Genomic DNA, 22,083 nt, shown 5'->3' with positions numbered 1-22,083 from the left:
CTGAAGCATGAAAAAAACCTAGAAAGGTATCAGTTGCTCTTCTTATTAAATTTAAATCTCATTATTTATATACTCAGTACTCCTAGCTTCTCGCCTAAAGTCCTTACCTCTGTCTGAGTTTATAGGACTCATTTCTGTTGTAGTAATCCACTAAGTCTGGGTTCCTATACTTTAGGTAAGGTTTGATATCTAAAGTCTTCTAAATACTTTTAATGACTAAGTTAAATTTGAATTCTTATATTCTTACAAGGAAACACCCCAAATACTGGGCATAGGTCCAGACACGTATATTTTAATGCACATATTATATTCAGAAAGTTTTTGTCTACACATGTAGTATTTGAAAATTCAAACAGAAGAGTATTTTCAATAGAAATATTTATTAACATTTAATGAGCTTTCATACCAGGGGCATGCAGGAGCAAGATTCTAGATATATTATCAATTAGAATTTTTTTAAAATGTGTCTTATGAAGAATGAGAAGCACATCCCAGAATTATGATACTAGAAGGAAACTCTGTCCTAGGAAGGTTAGAAGACAGTTATCACAAGAAAAGGACAAGTTCAGAGTAAGAATCATATGAAGATACTTGTGACAATGAGACCTTGAAAACTATAAACTGCCATAAAATATGTGGGCAGCATTGAATATCATAGCTGAAGGAGATGGAGATGGATGAGATATGCTATATTTAATGGATAGTAAATAATTCAAGTCAGCAATATTTAATGGTTGCTTGATTTCACTATTAAAGTTGCAAGGTCAAGGAGCGAAGGTAACTATGAGATTTTTTTACCTAAATGACTGTGTGCATGCTCTTGCCAGCATATGAGATACACTTAAATGGATAGTGGAGCTTTCTGGGGAAATGTGAAATATTGTTTGGGATATCTTGAAGAGCATTATATAAGACATTATATAAATAGCTGGATTTAATTTGTAATAGGTAGTATGCAAAGCAACATTTGTTCTAGCACCATGAAGGGGCAAAATTCCAAGTAAGGGACTCTCTGCTAACTGACCCTAATGCAATGCCAAAGCCTGGAGGCAGAAGGAATATTGTATCTATATGTTTCAGAAACAGATACAACAGCAGGTTGTAAATCTGTCTGCTGAATATAAAGTAATGAACAACCTAATCAATTTCATTCAAAATAGGCCTAAATAAAACTGAACATCTGCAATTCCCTGAAGGTAGCCTGGTCCCTTTCAGTCAAAGCTACTTAACATCTTTCTCTTTGTATTTATACAAAGCAATTATACTTTGAAAACTAATTAATACCAATTTTTTTCCATTAAAAAAGCTAGAGAAATGAAAGATTATTTATCTCATGTCTATAACTTCAGTTTTATCTCACAAAATTTCAGCACATTCTCTCATCCTATAGAGAAAAAAGAAAGAAGGGAAAGAGATGATAAGATAAATAAAACGATAACTTTCTTAAGTACGCCCTTCTCTTAAATTGGGGTAAAATGGAGAGTGGTCAAGAGCCTCACTCCTTGCACAATTTTTCATTTCACTTCACTTTCAAACCACCCACAAAAAAACACTCTTCATCATCTTCTTTGATGTCTAAAAGTAACCAGAATTCAAATCCATTCATTGAAGTACTGTTAGGCCTGCATAATCAAGCCTGTTTTATTGTTACATTAATAGATAACTTTGTACTGTATATGGATGAATCCCAGTGTTCATTCATTATTCCCAGTTTCCTTCCTCCAACAATGAATTACACTACACTCTATATCATCACACATGTATCTATTATCTTCTATAATTGTGCTCCTCTGAAAACATTAATTCCAAAATATTGCATCATAGGAACCACCGCCTACTCTTCTTCCAAATTTTAACACCGAGCTCAAGTTCCTTTTCTCTAGATAAACAGACTTTGCGAAACATAACTGCAAAATGTGCTCATCAGAATACTCACATTTCTTATTTCCTTTCTTTTTTTTCTTGTCTGTTTTGGAAAACATCATCTTTGCATCTAAATCCTTTGATTCTGCATCTGCTCTATTGAATACTACTGAGGAAATCATATAGCTATAGAGAATTAAGTCCTTTAAATTATATCTCAGTATTCCCAACTCTAAAATGTGGGTAATAGAAATATACCTTACTTTTGTTTTGTTGTTTTGTGTATTATGTATATATAATATATATGAGCATATAGTTAGTATCTAATAAGTAGTAGCTATTTTTGTGAGAGATAATATTCAAACAATAGCATTCACTAGGTAGAAATTCTGGCTGTTCTACTTAAGAGATGTTTTCTCTCCATCTCAAAAATTTATTTAACCTTTCCTTTTCTTGGTTTCCTACTAAGGATGATGGAAATAAAGAATACTCCAATGGTTTCTATAACAAAAGAGAAGATTCATGGAAATAAAAGCATACTAAAATAAATGTTTGCCTTTAAAAAGTGGCTGAAACATAGTGAATACCCAAAAAATGTTAATTAATAAATTCAACAAACCTAAACTTACCACCTTGTCTTTCAGTTCAGTCACTCAGTTGTGTCCAACTCTTTGTGACCCCATGGACTGCAGCACAATAGGCCTCTCTTTCCATCACCAACTCCCAGAGTTTACTCAAACTCATGTCCATTGAGATGGTGATGCCATCTAACCATCTCATCCTCAGTCGTCCCCTTCTCTTTCCACTTTCAATTATTCCTAGCATCAGGGTCTTTTCAAATGAGTCAGTTCTTCCCATCAGGTGGCCAAAGTATTGCCATTTCAGCTTCAGCATCAGTCCTTCCAATGAATATTCAGGATTGATTTCCTTTAGGATGGACTGCTTGGATCTCCTTACAGTTCAAGGGTCTCAAGAGCCTTCTCCAACACCACAGTTCAAAAGCATCAATTCTTCAGCACTTAGCTTTCTTTATAATCCAACTCTCACATCCATACACTACTACTGGAAAAACCATAGCTTTGACAAGATGGACCTTTGTTGACAAAAGTATCATCTCTGCTTTCTAATATGCTATTTAGGTTGGTCATAACTTTTCTTTCAAGGAGCAAGCATCTTTTAATTTCATGGTTGCTGTCACCATCTGCAGTGATTTTGGAGCCCAAGAAAATAGTCTATCACTGTTTCCACTGTTTTCCCATCTATTTGCCATGAAGTGATGGGACTGATGCCATGAAATTATTTTTCTGAATGTTGAGTTTTAAGCCAACTTTTTCACTCTCCTCTTTCACTTTCATCAAGAGGCTCTTTAGTTCTTCTTTACTTTCTGCCAAAGGGAGATGTGTCATCTGCATATCTGAGGTTATTGATATTTCTCCTGGCAATCTTGATTCCAGCTTGTGCTTCATCCAGTCCAGCATTTCTCATGATACACCCTGCATATAAGTTAAAATAAGCAGGGTGACAATATACAGCCTTGATGTATTCCTTTCCTGATTTGGAACCAGTCTGTTGTTCCATGTCCAGTTCTAACTGTTGCTTCTTGACCTGCATACAGATTTCTCAGGAGGCAGATCAGGTGGTCTGGTATTCCCAGCATTTGAAGAATTTTCCACAGTTTCTTGTGATACTCACAGTCAAAGGCTTTGAGGTAGTGAATAAAGAAGTAGATGTTTTTCTAGAACTCTCTTGCTTTTTCAATGATTCATTGGATGTTGACAATTTAATCTCTGATTCCTCTGCCCTTCCTAAATCCAACGTGACATCTGGAAGTTCATGGTTCATGTATTGTTGAAGCCTGGCTTGGAGAATTTTGAGCATTACTTTGCTAGCGTGTTAGATGAGTGCAATTGTGCGGTAGTTTGAGCATTCTTTGGCATTGCTTTTCTTTGGGGTTGGAATAAAAACTGACCTTTTCCAGTCCTGTGGCCACTGCTGAGTTTTCCAAATTTGCTGGAATATTGATTTCAGGACTTTCACAGCATCATCTTTTAGGATATAGCTCAACTGGAATTCCATTCACCTCCACTAGCTTTGTTTGTAATTAACTTTGTCTTTATGCAATATTAAATATCATGGCTTTGAAATTGTTATGAATTATGTTACTTCAAATTTCCTATTCTACATGAAAACATTTTAAAATATATGCTTATGTTACCATCCCATCTAAAGACAGAAAAAAGAAATAATCACTTTCCATCTCCATGTTTGCTCTAAACCAGTGATCTACATTTATACTATTCACTATATCAATAACTTTGATTCTCCTAAAAGTACTCTTCCGTTTACCACCTGTACACTTTCTCTTAGTGAATTGCAGTGACTTAAACTTACTAATACTTTTTTGCTTTACATTTTACTCAGCCCATAGCTCACATGGTTCTTGAAGTAAAATTGAATATTATCTATTTTTGACATCAATTTATTTCTACTATGGATAAGTAAAACTTGTGCAAAATAGGTACATGTTTGCCTAAAACTATTGAGAATTTAAGTGTTATTAAATCAAATGCCCCTGTTCATTCTCATATTCATCTCCAGCATGAGGCTATGAGCCTCATTAAAAATACTGTACTGAAACCCAATAAGCTCCCAATAAATTCCAAGTGAAAACTGGACGTTTTAGTGTAACTTAAGTATCATAGGTTTTTATCCTGCAACTCAAGCATTAGACCCTCCAGAGATGGCCAGTGTCTGCAGAATCATTTTCTGCTTTTCATTTTTTTAAACCTCTTTTCTAAGGTATATTCTTTCAACAGTATGACTACCATGAGTTTCATATACAGAAACAACTCTGTTAAAGGAACCTCAATTCTTGCATTAAAAAGATATTGCATCAGGAGGGCTTCCCAGGTGGCTCAGTGATAAAGAATCCACCTCCAATGCAGGAGATGGGTGTTCAATCCCTGAGTCACGAAGATCCCTTGGAGAAGGAAATGGCAACACATTCCAGGATTCCTGCCTGGAAAATCCCAGGGACAGAGGAGCCTGGAAGGCTACAGTCCATGGGATCACAAAAAAAAAAAAAAAAAAAAAATCAGACAAGACTTAAAAACTAAAAATAACTGCAACAATTGCATCAGAACTATTTTAACTTTGAGAACATTTCATTTTCATTTTCTAGTATCAAATCACATTACTGAAAGACTACTTATGTCAGTTATAAACATGAATATGTTCAGTTTGTATCTAGACAATGTATCACTTCAGTATCTAGACAATTTCTTTATGACTTGACTTCCACATACTTTATCTGAAATAATACCTCATATAATAAGACAACTTGTGGCTATGTTCAAATCCTCAAATGATCGTTTTCCATTGTAGTGTCCATATAAAGCCACTTGTTTGGGAATGGTTAAAACACATAACAGTGGTGGGGGGATTTGGACAATGAGTCCTCTGTGGAAAGTTGGTAGCTAAGGTTTCCTAGTGATGAAATATTGTGACGCTCATGATTCTCTTCAGGATTTGGAAGGTCCAGAAGTCCCCTGATTATACACATAGGAGACATAGAGATGAAGGGAAAATAAGACTGGGCCAGGACTATGCACAGACATATTAACACAAGGGAGGACATGTAACACTGTGGTTCCCCAGAGCTTGTGTGTGGATAGAGCTCATCTGTTCCTATTTGGAAAATACAGTCTCTAGAGACATACCTGTAGCGCCCAGCGTTACTGTCCTGCTGATCAAATTAGCCCATAGAAAAGGCTGTGAGAAGATTAACAATTGCAAGTGAAATTTGTGGAAACATAGAATCTGGAAATTAATATAGGACACAGGACATACCAAGGCTAGCGAGATCTGAAAACGCAGACTCTGAGGATCTCCATTTTATGATACCTTTGCACTTGTGCCTTTTGGCCTGCTAGTTCTCACCATATACACATATGCTCCTAGGTACAAGCTCAGGTGTATTCTCCCACCTATTTTCCTACCAGCAGTTCAGAAGTTATGTTGCTTGTACTTTTATATTTAAAGTTTCTGATATTTTCCTGTCTTCTGTGGTAACTAACTGATACTCTAATGATTCATATATTTCAGATAATCCATTTCTCTTAATACTAACGTAACTGAACGTGCAAGTGTTAGCTCTTCAGTCGTGTCTGACTGTTTGTGACCCCATAGACTGTAGCCCGTGAGGTTTTTTTGCTCATGGAATTCTCCACTACATCTGGACAGACTATTCCATGAAATGAAAATTATGAATCTCTGCCCTTATTAATAACTTGATCATAAAATCAAGATAATAACCTAATTTTTTGCCCATGGTACTAACATTATTTTAAATAAGTGATGCGAAGGTGTTACAGACTGCCAGCAACTTTCATGTTTTGTGACTATTATCTCTTTGATTGAAAGAAACCGATTTTGATTACAATAAAACCTGACTCTGATGTCATATAAGTAACCATGCAGTTCTACCCATTATAAATTGTGAGCCATAGAAAGGCAGTACTTTTCTTGACAGAAATTTAGATGCAACCAGCTTGATGCATTTAGCTCACATAGATATATTTTAGCAAATGAAAATAGGAATTAAAATTTGCATCAAAAGACGTGCTCATTAATCAGATCTGAGTAGTCTGTGGTGTTTTCCAAGACAGAAAAATCTTGTCTCAATTTTCAAAGCTATTCTTTTTGACAAGTGTTCATAACAAATAAAATTTTGGATATCTTAGAACTCAGAAAATCACAGCCATTTCTCCACAAATTATCTTTTGCACCTCAAGTTAATTTTACTTTCTTGAAAAATCCTGTTGAGAATGGTTAATTTTAAAAGCACTCCAGCCAAGATTTGGTGGTATTTGTAAATATTTCTCTATTACATAAACCAGATTCTGATATTTTTTTCTTACATTTTGTCATCAGGAAAATATAGACTAAATTTAGAACAAAAGGTGATTTTTAGAGTTTGATTCAACTATTTTGTAAAAATTAAGGAAAATAATGCTAAGTGTCATTTCATGGCACAACTTTTAAAACAAATAATATACCTTAATAATTTTATTATTATAAAATTAATAATAATTAGTTAAAATACCCAAAGGTATAGAATTTATAGAAGGATATATACTTTAGCAGTTCCTCAATCTAACCTAAATAAGAGATTTCATTGTTAACATGTGTGATTTAATATCTGAATATCATTGGTGTGTGTACCTTCAAAAATATTTTGCTAGCTTTCAGCCATATCAAAAGTATATACAAGTCTTTGGTCTTTTAACCTTAGCAACTCTGGATCCTGAGAGTCAATTTTAATATTTCATTTGTCTACCAACTATGAAATTTTATTTCCTGTATTATTCAAATTTGGAGGTTTTTAAATTTTAAATGTGAATGAATATCTTTCCGTATTTATTGGCCATTTTAATTTCTTTTCTAAGTGTCATTTCATGGCACAACTTTTAAAACAAATAATATACCTTAATAATTTTATTATTATAAAATTAATAATAATTAGTTAAAATACCCAAAGGTATAGAATTTATAGAAGGATATATACTTTAGCAGTTCCTCAATCTAACCTAAATAAGAGATTTCATTGTTAACATGTGTGATTTAATATCTGAATATCATTGGTGTGTGTACCTTCAAAAATATTTTGCTAGCTTTCAGCCATATCAAAAGTATATACAAGTCTTTGGTCTTTTAACCTTAGCAACTCTGGATCCTGAGAGTCAATTTTAATATTTCATTTGTCTACCAACTATGAAATTTTATTTCCTGTATTATTCAAATTTGGAGGTTTTTAAATTTTAAATGTGAATGAATATCTTTCCGTATTTATTGGCCATTTTAATTTCTTTTCTAAGTATTGACAAGCTCTATGTATTCTTTCTGTTTGCTTGTTTTATCCTTTGTTATATTGATTTATAAGAATGTTTTGCCTAAGCAAATTAATTCTTGCCATGTGTTGAATTCTGCTTATTTTAAGGGTTTGAGATTTCCTGTCATTTTTATATATCTATGTGCATGTGTGTGACTTCCCTGGTGGCTCAATGATAGAGAATCCCCCTGCAATGCAGGGAATGCAGGTCTATTCTTGGGTCTGAAAGATCCTTTGGGAAAGGAAATGTCAACCCACTTCATTATTCTTGTCTGGGAAATCTGTTGAATAGAGGAGCCTGGTGGGCTACACTCCATGGGGTTTCAAAAGAGAGGAACAGGACTTAGCCATTAAACACACCACAAACACACACAGACACACATGCTTGTGTGTAGTCAATGTAATTGATCCTCATTTTATGAACTCTCCTTTCCTGTCCTTACTGGGGAGGCAACTCAAACCAGTATTCTTGCCTGGGAAATCCCATGGACAGAGGAGCCTAGCAGGCTTACAGTCTATGGGGTCGCAAGGAGTAGGACAGGACTTGGTTGACAATGATGACAACAACTAGCTTATGATGAACCAGTTCGCAGGGCAGGAAGAGAAATGCAGACATAGAGAATGGACTTTGGACACAGAATGGAAAGGAGAGGGTTGGGCAAATTGAGAGAATAGGATTGACATATATACACTACCATGCGTGAAACAAATAGCAGGAAGCTGCGTATAGCAGGGGAAGCTCAGCTCCGCGCTGTGATGACCTAGAGGAACGGGATTGGGTCAGTGGGAGGGAGGATGACAAAGAGAAGATATACGTATACATATGGCTGATTCACGTTGTTGTGCAGCAGAAACTAACACAACGTTGTAAAGCAATTATACTCCAATTTAAAAACAAGAATTGTGAAAAAAAGGAGAAAAAAGTCCGTTAAGGCTTTATATAACAGTGTAAGATTGCACAACGTGAACATACTAAGCACCATTGAACCATGCACTTTAAAAAAATATATATTTTAAATGAAAAGCTCAGCCATTAAAAAGAATTCATTTGAATCAGTTCTAATGAGATGGATGAAACTGGAGCCCATTATACAGAGTGAAGTAAGCCAGAAAGATAAAGAACATTACAGCATACTAACACATATATATGGAATTTAGAAAGATGGTAACGATAACCCTATATGCAAAACAGAAAAAGAGACACAGAAGTACAGAACAGACTTTTGAACTCTGTGGGAGAAGGTGAGGGTGGGATGCTTCGAAAGAACAGCATGTATACTATCTATGGTGAAACAGATCACCAGCCCAGGTGGGATGCATGAGACAAGTGCTCCAGCCTGGTGCACTGGGAGGACCAGGGGGAAGGGAGGTGGGAGCGGGGATCGGGATGGGGAATACGTGTAACTCTATGGCTGATTCATATCAATGTATGAGAAAACCCACTGAAATGTTGTGAAGTAATTAGCCTCCAACTAATAAAAAAATAAAAAATAAAAAAAATAAAAGCTAAAATAAAAAAAGAAGCTAGGAAAAATCCTCACAGAGAAAATGTTTCTCTTTAATTTTACTGTTTCATTTTTGTGGATATAATATTGATCTACCTATAAATTATTTGGGAATATTGTGATATTTGCTTTTAGGTCAAGCAAATTTGGTGTAAAATTAGCTTTAAATTTCCCAAATGGCCATTAAACAATCCACATATTCTTTTACATAATGTTCTTTTATATTCAGAAGTATGGGTATTCTTTGTTCATATATCCCATTGTATCAAATAGTGTTGCTTTGTAACATTCTTTACTAATTTTAAAAACTACTCTTTAATTTTTTTTCTATTTCTTGTTTAACCTGCCTCAGAGGCTATATAAAAGAATGTAAGTTAAAAGTGTTGTAACTTAGTCACACTGAAACTGTAGACTTGTTTTAGGAGGACTAAAATAGTTAAATAGAGTAGAGAATGTGGTTCTCTTTCCTCAAGTGGATGCTCTTACAATTATCAGAGTGTTAATGATTTCTAAATGTGTTTCTGCCCTTTAATACCTAGAAGTGCTACATTTGTTAATAGGATTTGTCTTTCTATTTTACTTTCTAGTGGCATTTTTTAAAGTAAATGATTTATTTTCAGAATGTGCTACTTGATAAAAGTTTATAATTTTAACAAGTTGTTAGGAAAAAATTACTGTATTTTGCAATTATAGTATATTTGGTATAAATAAGAATATTGCTTTCTTCCATCACAGTTTAACATTATAATTAATTTCTCAATTCATTTCATTGACTAATAAATAAAGAAATAACATGAAATTCTCATGCTATAGTGGGAATCTCTTATTATTTCCATTCTTTGAAGGGAATTATGACAACAACCTATGAAAAATCTTTTTTCATTTGCAAGCAGTCATTGTTTTTTAAAACTGTACCTGTTTCACTATAAATTAGATGGAATAAAAGTTTCTTTCCCATTTATTTGAATTGGTGATTCATTTCAGTTCACAAAGTAAAGAGAAATAAATTATCAAATATATTTTTTAAGACAGCTCCATTCACAATATAGTCTCATTACACAATGGAAATAACTTCCACGTTTTCAATCTCTGGTTTTCCTTATTATCAAGGTGTTTGAACTCATTTTTAAAATTAATTTTCTTCTTTATAGTTTGTCCTTTTAAAAATTAATTTATTTGCTTTAATTGGAGGCTAATTACTTTACAATATTGTGGTGGTTTTTGCCATACATGGACATGAATCAGGCACAGGTGTTCATGTGTCCCTGATCCCAAACCCTTCCTCCTACCTCCCTCCCTATCCCATCCCTCTTTTTATAGGTCCTATTTCCATAAGTTTTATTTTCATTTTTATTTTTTTAATTATGAAAGTATGATAACACATTTACAGGAGACATTGAAAATAAAGAACAAGGTTATATACAGTTCCACTATATATTAAAATTATATATATGTATATATTTTTTTAGGTCTCTGTTCTTTATAAAAAAATTTTTATTAGAAATAATTTGAGAATTCCAGGAAAGCTCTAAAACTGGGACAGAAAGGAAAGCATTTACCCTTCCTTCAGCTTCCCTAATATTAACAACTTATACAGTCAGACTTCAATGATAAAAACCAGGAAATTAACATTAAATATTAGCCTACAGATTCTTATTCTTGTTTTTAAGTAAACATGATTTTTAGTTGGAGTTTCAATATCAAGCTCTTAAAAATTAATAGAGTGAGTATAAAGGGAAGTAGAAGGATATGCTGCTGCTGCTGCTGCTAAGTCACCTCAGTCGTGTCTGACTCTGTGCGACCCCGTAGATGACATCCCACCAGGCTCCCCCGTCCCTGGGATTCTCCAGGCAAGAGCACTGGAGCGGGTTGCCATTTCCTTCTCCAAGGCATGCATGCTAAGTCTCTTTAGTCACCTCCGACTCTGTGCGAGGGACAGAGCCCACCAGGCTCCTCTGTCCACGGGATTCTCTAGGCAAGAATACTGGAGTGGGTTGCCGTTTCCTTCCCCCGTAGAAAGATATAGTAGATCTGATATTAATTTCTAACATAATTCCATAGAGGTAAGAGAACAGACTCTGTATGATGTCCATACCTTTAGACCATGACGTCTTTGCACCTTGTTTCATGTCTGTCCCCGGCTGTGTTTCAGAGTCTCCTAGTTTACAGTCTATGGGAACTTGAATAGAATTTGTATCCTACTGCTGTGTGAAAATTGTATAAATCTTAATTATTTGAATTGGTTCACAGTGTTTTCAGGTCTATTATATCCTTCTACTTTTTCTGTTTTAAACTTTTATTTATTTACTTATTTTGTGGAGGTAACAGCTGTTTTTATTAAAGTGAAATCAGAGGGGCCACAAGAACAGGAAGTTAGCTCTCGGAGGCAAGAATCCTCTTGGGTGAGAGAGAAAACAGAAAGACTGCTTTTTGTACTGTGTGAGGCTGAAGTAATAAGATCTTAAACATGAGGGACCCAAGGTGACTTCATATACAAGGTATAAAAGATTGGCTTGAGTATTAGCTTGAATAGGGAAATGGGAAGTCTTTCTCTGAGCTCAGGAAGAAAGAATTAAAGCCATAATTAAGGTTGCACAGGAGACAGTAAATACCCTAGTGACCCACATGTAAAACAGATTATAAACAAGACAATGAGATTTGAGGTTAATGGAGGGTCATCTTGCCCAGGCCGCCGTGTGTCACAAGGCCAAATGGGCACTAACAAGTGCTGTCTGCCCAGGTGAGGGTCAGGGGTGGGTGTGAGGCGTCGACGTTTATCTTTTGATGTACATTTAAATAAATTTTACTGAGAAGTAGGGAGAAAAGTTGAATCTGATATAGTGAACTGGATGCCATGCTACCCTTGAAGATTTTTATTGTTAATCCACTGCACCATTTGTGATTTGTTCAGTTTTTTATTAATTTCCAAAATATAAGACTCCAAAGAAATCTAAGAAGACACTCACATTTTCTCTATGTACAATTCTTCCTCAACTCTTCTTTTTCTATTTTAAACATTTTTAATTAAGAGTGAAATTTAAGAGCCCTTAATACGACTGAAGCAACTTCGCAGCAGCAGCAGCAATGTATATATTTAAAAGTACTGAATGTGTATGTCTAATACACACATAAATATTATGTAATAAATACTTAAAGTGTATATTTATAAGATACTGTGTATATTTATAAAGTACTGAATTTCCAGTATTTTGGTCACCTGATGCAAACAAACTGACTCATTGGAAAAGTCCCTGATGGTGAGAAAGATTGAGGGCAGGAAGAGAAGAGGGCATCAGAGGATGAGATGGCTGGACTGCATCATTGATGCAATGGACATGAACTCGGGCAAACTTTGGGAGATTGTGAGGGACAGGGAAGCCTGGCATGCTACAGTTCATGGGATCACAAAATCAGACATGACTGGGCAACAGAACAACAGTGTGTGTATTTATTTATTTGCAACTAGTTAACTTGTTTCATATCTGCTGTGCCTTAATATGTTTTACATTTGTGTCAAAGATAGTATTGCCTGTTCAGAATGCATGCTATAAAGATTAAGTAATGAAATGACTAATTCAGAGTCTCTGGTACAGAACAGGGGATGTGGTTCTGAGTGGAAATATTTGGAGAAATTTTTAAGGAGATGTAATGTTTACCAATTTTGGTCTAACAAATTCATTGACAGAGGTCTAGAAAGTAATCAAGATTTGCTTTATCTAGTATCATGAATGTCAAAGTGTTAGTTGCTCAGTCATGTCCAATTGTTTGTGACCCATGGACTGTAGCACGAGAGGCTCCTCTGTCCATGGAATTCTCCAGCCAAGAATACTGGAGTGGGTGAAGTGAAGTGAAGTGAAAGTCACTCAGTCATGTCTGACTCTTTGTGACCTCATGAACTATACAGTCCATGGGATTCTCTAGTCCAGAACACTGGAATGAGTATCCTTTCCCTTCTCCAGAGGACCTTCCCAACCATTCTTTTTCCAGGGGATCTTCCTGACCCAGGGATCGAACCTGCATCTCACACATTGCAGGCAGATTCTTTACTATCTGAAACACCAGGGAAGATCCATCTAATAGCATATTTGTTAGTATTTCTTCCAATTTGGTAATAAGGATAAGGATAATGAAGATGATTTGTTGCTAGCAATAAAAAAGACAACAATATAATCTCCCTTATGAGAATGGCCTCATGAATGGCAATTCTACTGGTTTGTAATACAGAATAGGCTTCGTTGATTTCCCAAATGGCTTATCTTCTCACCTCATATTGATTATAGAGTAATATATTTCTCCATCAGTATGAAATGATTCTACCAAAGACTTTGTGCCTTACTGGTAAGCAAATACAGAAAAATAAGATTCAATAAAGTAGGTAAGTTCAGTTCAGTTCAGTCACTCAGTCAAGTTGACTCTTTGAGACTCCATGGACTGCAGCATGCCAGGCTAACATGTCCATCACTGACCTCCAGAGCCTACTCAAACTCATGTCCATCACGTCAGTGATGCCATCAAACCATCTCATCCTCTGTCATCCCCTTCTCCTCTTGCCTTCAATCTTTCCCAGCATCAGGGTCTATTCAAATGAGTCAGTTCTTCCCATCAGGTGGCCAAAGTATTGGAGTTTCAGCTACAGCATTAGTCTTCCAATGAATATTCAGGAATGATTTCCTTTAGGATGGACTGCTTGGATCTCCTTGCAGTCCTAGGGACCCTCAAGAGCCATCTCCAACACCACAATTCAAAAGCATCAATTCTTTAGCGCTCAGCTTTCTTTATAGTTCAACTCTCACATCCATACATGACTACTGGAAAAACCATAGACTTGAATAGACGAACCTTTGTTGGTAAAGTAATGTCTCTGCTTTTAAAATGCTGTCTAGGTTAGTCATAGCTTTTCTTCCAAGGAGCAAGTGTCTTTTAATTTCATGGTTGCAATAACCATCTGCAGTGATTTGGAGCCCCCCAAAATAAAGTCTGTCAGTGTTTCCATTTCTTTCCCATCTATTTGCCATGAAGTGGTGGGACCGGATGCCATGATCTTAGTTTTCTGAATGTTGAGTTTTAAGCTAAATTTTTCACTCTCCTGTTTCACTTTAAATGGGGCATTTATGCAGAACTGGAAAAGACAGCAGTCTTAGAATTAAAGGACATCAATGACTATAATTAAGATTGTGAGATTGGTAGCCATTTATAGATGTAAAAATGATAGTGATAAAAGTTCCTCCCAGAAGCTAGATACAAAGTTATCAATTGATGCTTCAATAAGAAGAGAAGGCTGATGGTGCTTTTGAACAGCTCATGAGTGAACCAGTCTGAAAACATCACTTAAAGTTAGAAACCACTTGTAACTTCTAAGTTGATCAAGGCAGTCATACCAAGTGGTGATTTTTTTCTGGACAATTGTAAATATTACCTTTTCCTAGACAAAAATGATAGGGATCTCTGATGAGTAAATCTATGATCAGAACTTTCAACATTATACTTAATGAGTAAATTTAGAAATAAGGGTTTTTACCATTCTTGATATTTATAAATCTTGAAATTTTTCACATGATAATGGCATGTCATATAAAGTTTTAATGTTCAATATACTTTCCTTCTTTGCCAAAAGTTTTCTGAAACTAACCAGCTTTTGATTTAAAATGTTTCACTCCCTTTCATAGAGAACCACTTCCGAATCCTAGCACGGATCTCTTGGGTCTTCACTGTAGATGATGCGGTTCATCAAAGCTGGGAAGATGATGCAGATGTTGCCCGTGAGGACACGGGCCACAGAAGAGAGGTGCTTCCCAAAGCGGTGCGCCATAGTCAGACTGATGATTGGAATATAGAAAAGCAAGACAGCACAGATGTGAGAGACACAGGTCTGCAAGGACCTGAACCACTCCTCCTGGGATGGAATAGCCAAGACAGTGCAGGATCAGAATGTAGGACTCAAGAATTCATACGGAATCAAATAAAAGAGTACAAATAACCAGAGCCATGGCATAGAAACTGTTGAAGCGGGTGTCAGAGCAGGAAACCTCAGCAGGTCTTGATGGAGACAGAAGCAATAAAAGTATGTAAGAATGGCAGTGTGGAAAAACTTCAGACGGATAATGGGAGCAGTGAAAACAAAACTCCTAATTATGAACATAAAACTCTTAATTAAAATCCCAAGCCTGATTTTGATGATCTTGGTGTTGGTAAATATGGATGTATATCCCATACATACAGATTACATACATACAGATTCCTGTGAAATGATAAAAAACCATGTCAAGAAGGACTCCAGACTGTGTGAGGGAGAGACGATGCATAAAGTAAGTTTGGGCAATACAGGCATCCAGGTTGACTTCCTGGCTGAGCTGCGACAGGATCCCTAGGACTTAATATTTTGTAAAATATTATGAAACCTTAGTGATAGCAAAATAGATTATATTTCATATTTCAAATAGCTGATATTATTTGATATTTTCAAATGAGTGAGATATGAGAAGATAAAGTGTACAGTTGTATTTCAGATTTCAATATATCCTAGGTAAGTTTTTGCTGAACTAAATATTTTCAACTACAGAATTATAATGAGAGTATTAATAGTTTAATAAGTTATGATGTGCTCCGCTTAGTTACTCAGTCATGTCCAACTCTTTGCAACCCCATGGACTGTAGCCCACCAGACTCTTCTGTCTATGGAGATTCTCCAGGCAAGAGGTGGGTTGTCATACCCTCCTCCAGGCGATCTTCCCAACCCAGGAATCAAACTCAGGACTTCTGCATTTCAGGTGGATTCTTTACCATCTGAGCCAGCAGAGAAACACATGAATACTGGAGTGGGTAGCCTATCCATTCTCCAGGGGATGGTTCTGACCCAGGAATCAAATCCAGGTCTCCTGCATTGCAGCCACATTCTTTAACAGCTGAGCTACCTGGGAAGCTCTCCTAGCACATAGTAAATGTTAAAAAAAAAAATTGTTTCTTAATATGGTTATTATGAAAATAGAGGCTCTGATTTTAACTGGCTTATAAGAATTATCAATCGTATGCAAAATTATGTGACTTTAAGCAATGTTTTATATTTGCTAGCTAGCACAACAACTCTTTGAATACTTAAGCCATGCTTTCAAAAAAGAACAAGAGAGCTTGTAGATGAAGTTCAGGGAAATAAAATGAAATTTGATATTAATAGCAATAACTTGTTTTATATAAGAGATATCTGCTTCCCTTCAAATAAAATGTAAACATCAATCAGGGAGGAAGGAAACTACTAAAACTTCCTGAATCTCTCTGTCCAAAGCTCCTTTCCAAATTTCCCAGGGTGAGATTTGGTTTTTTTTAATTTGATGACAGTGAAAGAGGAGAGGGAAAAAGTTAGCTGAAAACTCAACATTCAGAAAACTAACATCATGGCATCTGGTCCCATCTCTTCAAGGCAAATAGATAGGGAAACAATAGAAACAGTGAGAGACCACATTTTGGGGCTTCAAAATCACTGCAGATGGTGACTGCAACCTTGGTGCTTGCACCTTGGTAGAAAAGCTATGACCAACCTAGACAGCATATTAAAAAGCAGAGGCACTGCTTTGCCGACAAAGGTCCGTCTAGTCAAAGCTATGGTTTTTCCAAGTAATCATGTATGGATGTTAGAGTTGGACTATAAAGAAAGCTGAGCACTGAAGAGTTGATGCTTTTGAACTGTGGTTTTGGGGAAGACTCTTGAGAGGCCGTTGGACTGCAAGGAGATCCAACCAGTCCATCCTAAAGGAAATCAGTCCTGAATAGTCATTGGAACACTGATCCTGAAGCTGAAACTCCAATACTTTGGCCACCTGATGTGAAGAACTACTCATTGGAAAAGACCCTGATGCTGGAAAAGACTGAAGGCAGGAGAAGGGAACAACAGAGGATGAGATGGTTGGATGGCATTACCAACTTGATGGACATGAATTTGAGAAAGCTCCAGGAGTCGGTGATGGACAGGGAACCCTGGCCTGCTGCAGTCCATGGGGTCGCAAAGAGTTGGACATGACTGAGCAACTAAACTGAACTGACTCGCAACATTATTCAAAACTTGGTGAAGTGAAAAGTCTGCTGTGAACACACTCCCCATGGGTTTTCTCCCATTCTTCCCAAGGGACGTTGGCACTATATGTTGCATCACTCATCCTCAACATCTCCCAGGATCAGGGATTTACTCCAGTGGCTCCTATACTGTTTGCACCTGCATAAATCTTGCTTCTTCTAGAATCTAAAGGCCACTGTGATCCAAGGTGGAAAAAGAAAAAAGAGTACAATCGATTTTCAAGGTTGGCAAGAACATCTCTCCTGTGAGTGAAAGTTATCTTTTACTAAGTCCCTGAAACATGAGTGTTGGAATGGACAACATCACTGATAAATGACTGTTTTAAATGACTTAGTGCCTTTGTAATAAGCAGAGTTTAATCCTCCACACAATAGCAGTGCTTTGCAGTTTATTTCACCAGGATTTACATGTGAACAACCCAAATGTGTTTTCCTTTTCTACTTTGCATGCTTAAACATTATTATTCTTTGCAAAGTAAAAGATCCTTCATATTTGAGGCCTGTAATGTGAACCATTCAGCTAAAAATTGGTGGTGACCTTGTGGATATGGCCTCTGATGGGGCCAAAAATCTAATAACAGGGAAGTTTCATGTATATGCATAAATTTATCTCTGTTTCAGAGAATACTTAGCTTCTGAAAAACTACAAGCCTTGGATGTATATTTAAAGAGCTACTGTACTAATCCATTTCTTATTACAGCTGTTACTTCAGAGATTTTTTGAAGGCAGTCATTTTTCCTTGAGAGGTCACTGTCTCTGGAAATCGATGTCTGTCCGACCTGGTTCTAAAATCAGTAACTCGACCTTTCTCCTTGCGGGTTTCCCTGGTCTGGAGCAGCACTATCCCTGGCTCTCCATCCCCTTCTCCTGCATCTACGTCATGGTGCTCTCAGGAAACTGCCTGGTGCTGCATGTGATCCGCACTGAGCCGAGCCTGCACGAGCCCATGTTCTACTTCCTGGCCATGCTGGCCCTTACTGACCTCTGCATGGGGTTGTCCACAGCGCACACGGTGCTGGGGATCCTCTGGGGGCTCAGCCAGGAGATTGGGCTGGATGCTTGCATTGCCCAAACCTTCTTTGTTCATGGGTTATCTTGCATGGAGTCTGGAGTCCTTCTCGCCATGGCCTTTGATCGCTTTACTGCAATCTGCAATCCTCTTAGATACACATCTATCCTCACCAATACCAGAATCATCAACATCGGTGTGGTCATTTTTGGGAGGAGCTTCCTGTTTATTACTGCTCCCATTGTCCGCCTGAAGTTTTTCCATTACTGCCGACGCCGGGTCCTCTCCCACTCCTTCTGCTTGCACCAGGACCTACTCCGGCTGGCCTGCTCTGATATCCGCTTCAATAGCTTGTATGCCTTAGCTCTGGTGATCTGTACACTGCTTCTGGATTCAGTGCTCATTTTCATCTCCTACACATTGATTCTGCACTCTGTCTTGACTATTGCATCTCGAGAGGAGCGGCTTAAGTCCTTGAAGACCTGTGTCTCCCACACCTGTGCTGTCCTGGTTTTCTATATTCCAATCATTGGTCTGACTATGGTACACCGCTTTGGGAAGCACCTCTCGCCTGTGGTCCATGTCCTTATGGGCAACATCTACATCCTTTTCCCACCCTTGATGAACCCCATCATCTACAGCATCAAGACCCAACAAATCCGTAACAGGATTCAGAGATGGTTCATTAAACAAACTTGAGTTCTAGAGGTTAATGTGTTTGAGGGGAGGGAAGGTAGTATTCGCAAGAGAGGTGAATAATAATGACTTTTAGCAGCAATAACTGCATATTAAATACTTAACATGTTAAAGGCAAATATATAGTAATTTTCTTTCTTTTGTCACTGTTTTATACTTCAAATTTAACATGATTAACCTGCAAAGAATATAAAAAGTAATTTTTTTATTAGTTTTTGAAAATCAGAGAAATATGTAGAGCAAAATTTATTGGTCTTATAGTCAGAGAGAGAAAGGGTTATTTGTCTTATTTCTTAATTATAAAATTAAGTAGAAAGTTAACTGAAGTGAATTATGTTCCATAGTGTGCCAATGAGCATTTTCAAATTTCTCAATTTATAGTACATCTATGATTTTTTTGAATTCTAGTTTAGTATATTTTATTTTTTCATGTAACTATTACGTGTGTTTAATATGCATAGAAGAAACAGATTTTATATATTATTTTTATGTTTCACAAATCATCTCTATGGAGATATTCATACTTCTACTTATTACTGAACAAAAGTGTCTGGAGAGCCCATTCCATTCCGTCTAGTAAAATGTATGATATTCATAGATTACATTACATAGCTAATGCAAAAGTTTGATAAATAAGGACATTGAATCAGCTCTCACATTTGTACATTTCCTATCCAGTACCCCCAAATACGTACATTTGCAATCTGTAGTAAATTCAGAGTAGTGTGGGATGCTCATTGATTTTTAAACGATATTTTAATTGACTTTTGGAAGAGGTCATGGCAACCCACTCTGTTATTCTTGCGTCAAGAATAAAAAAAAAAAAAAAAGAATCCTATGGAGTGAGGAGCCTGGTAGGCTACAGTCCATAGGGTCTCAAAGAGTCAGACACTACTGAGCAACTAACACTTAACTGACTTTAATATCAATTGACTTTTACTTTGGGGTCTGCAGACAAAATGACACTTTACAGTTTGATCAGCCTCTTTATTTTTAGGAGAGGAGGTTGAGGTTCAGAGGTATTAATGTTTTACTAATATATTAGTGGTTAAGCCAGGGATAGAACTGTGTTTTTGAGAATCTTTTGAATATATATCCCATTTCTAATTCTCATCCTCTTCCTATGTAAAATTAGATAATTTAATTCAATCATAAAAAAACAGGTGTATATTTTTGGGGAGGTTATCATTTAAAAAAAATGCCCCCCAAATAAAAAAGAGCTATTGAAAAACCTGGTGTGTCTCAAGCTTTGTTTGTTTTTCTTTTTTTTTTTCTTTCTTACTTTGAATATTGCAACTTAATCATGGCTATGTACTTGTCATGAATGTGGCAGCACGGTTACTAGCAGAGGCTAACTGCAGTTAAACTACACAAATTAGAAGTAAATTGCCGCACATTTACTTTGAAGTATATAAAGCTCCCTGTATAGCACAGGGAGATCTGCTCAGTATCATGTAACAACCTCAATGGAAAAAGAATTTCAAAAACAATAGATACATGTATAAGTATAACTGAATCACTTTGTTGCACGCCTGAAACTATTACAACTTTGTTAATCAGATATACTCCAATATAAAATAAAGAGTTAAAGAAAAAGATGAATATAATGTTCCATCCATAATAGTCTAGAGAATATGGAAATATTCAGTTTTGAAAATTACTGCTTGCTTAGTTAATTTTCAGTTTGTCTTAGTGCATTATTATGAGAAAATAATGGTTGTTTTTTCTCTTTAAGTAAAAGACTCTGATTTTTGTGTGTGACTCTTGCCTTTCAGAACTATGACCGTTCATGCCCGCACACATCCCTACAGCTCAGTCTTCCTAAACAGCTCTGCCCTTGTCAGATGAGTTCTCTCTATGCTGCCTGTCTTCTGAGTTCCCTGTGATGGTAATTTTTAAATTTCAGAATCCCTGCCTTTCCCATCAGTCTCATTTGCAAATTATTATTAATTAACTTGTTCTAGTTACAATGGAGAATGTATATTATTTCAGAAATAAGGATGGGAAGAAACATCACATTCAACAGTGATATTGATCAATGATGATGTAAATGATCCCTATCATATATACATTAAGGTTGACATTAAACAAAATATATTTATGTGCATCATAAGTCAAATTCTGAAGTAAGACTAACTATCAGAGTTAGCCATGGGCAGTAGTATTCCCCATTTTATATAACAGTAAAACAGGTTTGGGGAATTTTAAATTTTATGTAAGTTGAGGTGTTTTTTTTTTCCTCCATAAATATTTCTAAGGAAAGTTTCCCAAGATTCAAGTCTCTTTAAAATCTCATACTGTAAGTTATTCTTTCAGTTTCTTTATTCTGAAAACTGACTGGAAGACACAAACTGAAAGGAACCCATGTAAATAACAGTGAAAAAAAAAAAAACTTTGAAAAAACGTGATTCATGAAATGTCAAAGTCAAAATGCTATTTTTACACATTCAGTCTTTAATTAAGTTAAAATATATAGACAACTTATAAATAGAAATGAATTATTAATCCTTGGTGGCTCAGACAGTTAAGCGTCTGCATGCAATGTGGGAGACCCGGCTTTGATCCCTGGGTTGGGAAGATCCCCTAGAGAATGAAATGGCAACCCACTCCAGTACTCTTGCCTGGAAAATCCCGTGGATGGAGGAGACTGGTAGGCTACAGTTTATGGGTTCGTAAAGAGTCAGACACGGCTGAGAGACGTCACTTTCACTTTACTATTAATGCATTATGTGCACATGTGTGAATATATATCTATACACGTGGTATGTGTCTATGCATATGTATGAGGCTTCCCTGGTGGCTCAGATGGTAAAGAATCTGCTTGCAGTGCAGGAAACGCAGGTTTGATCCCTGAGTCAAGAAGATCCCCTGGAGAAGGGAATGGCTCCCCACTCCAGTATTCTTGCATGGAGAATTCCAGGGACAGAAAAGATTAGTGAGCTGTAGTCCATGGAGTTTCAAAGAGTTGGACACGACTGAGCGACTAACACCTTCAAGTTTTTTCATACATATATATGGGCTTCCATGGTGGCTCAGTGGTAAAGAACCCACCTGC

The 22,083-nt window shown here is 36.4% G+C and overlaps 1 protein-coding gene and 1 pseudogene across 1 annotated transcript; one reads left to right on the top strand and one right to left on the bottom strand.

Annotated features, from left to right (window-relative positions):
• Positions 1-14,898: 14,898 nt before the first annotated feature.
• Positions 14,899-17,560, bottom strand: LOC133056443 (olfactory receptor 51V1-like; annotated as a pseudogene).
• A 529-nt stretch (positions 17,561-18,089) lies between these two features.
• On the top strand, positions 18,090-19,031 carry LOC133054157 (olfactory receptor 51V1-like). Its single transcript, XM_061138881.1, has one exon. It carries the CDS (start codon positions 18,090-18,092, stop codon positions 19,029-19,031), a length of 942 nt encoding a protein of 313 aa, XP_060994864.1.
• Positions 19,032-22,083: the final 3,052 nt, after the last annotated feature.

Source organism: Dama dama, chromosome 1 (assembly GCF_033118175.1).
Source record: "Dama dama isolate Ldn47 chromosome 1, ASM3311817v1, whole genome shotgun sequence".
Classification (NCBI taxonomy): domain Eukaryota; kingdom Metazoa; phylum Chordata; class Mammalia; order Artiodactyla; family Cervidae; genus Dama; species Dama dama.
Note: the sequence above shows the minus strand (reverse complement) of the source record. Positions and strands in the feature narration are given on the sequence as shown.

What these genes read in the sequence shown, in the direction of transcription:
- LOC133054157 (XM_061138881.1), top strand. Translation starts at nt 18,090, where the DNA reads ATGTCTGTCCGACCTGGTTCTAAAATCAGTAACTCGACCTTTCTCCTT.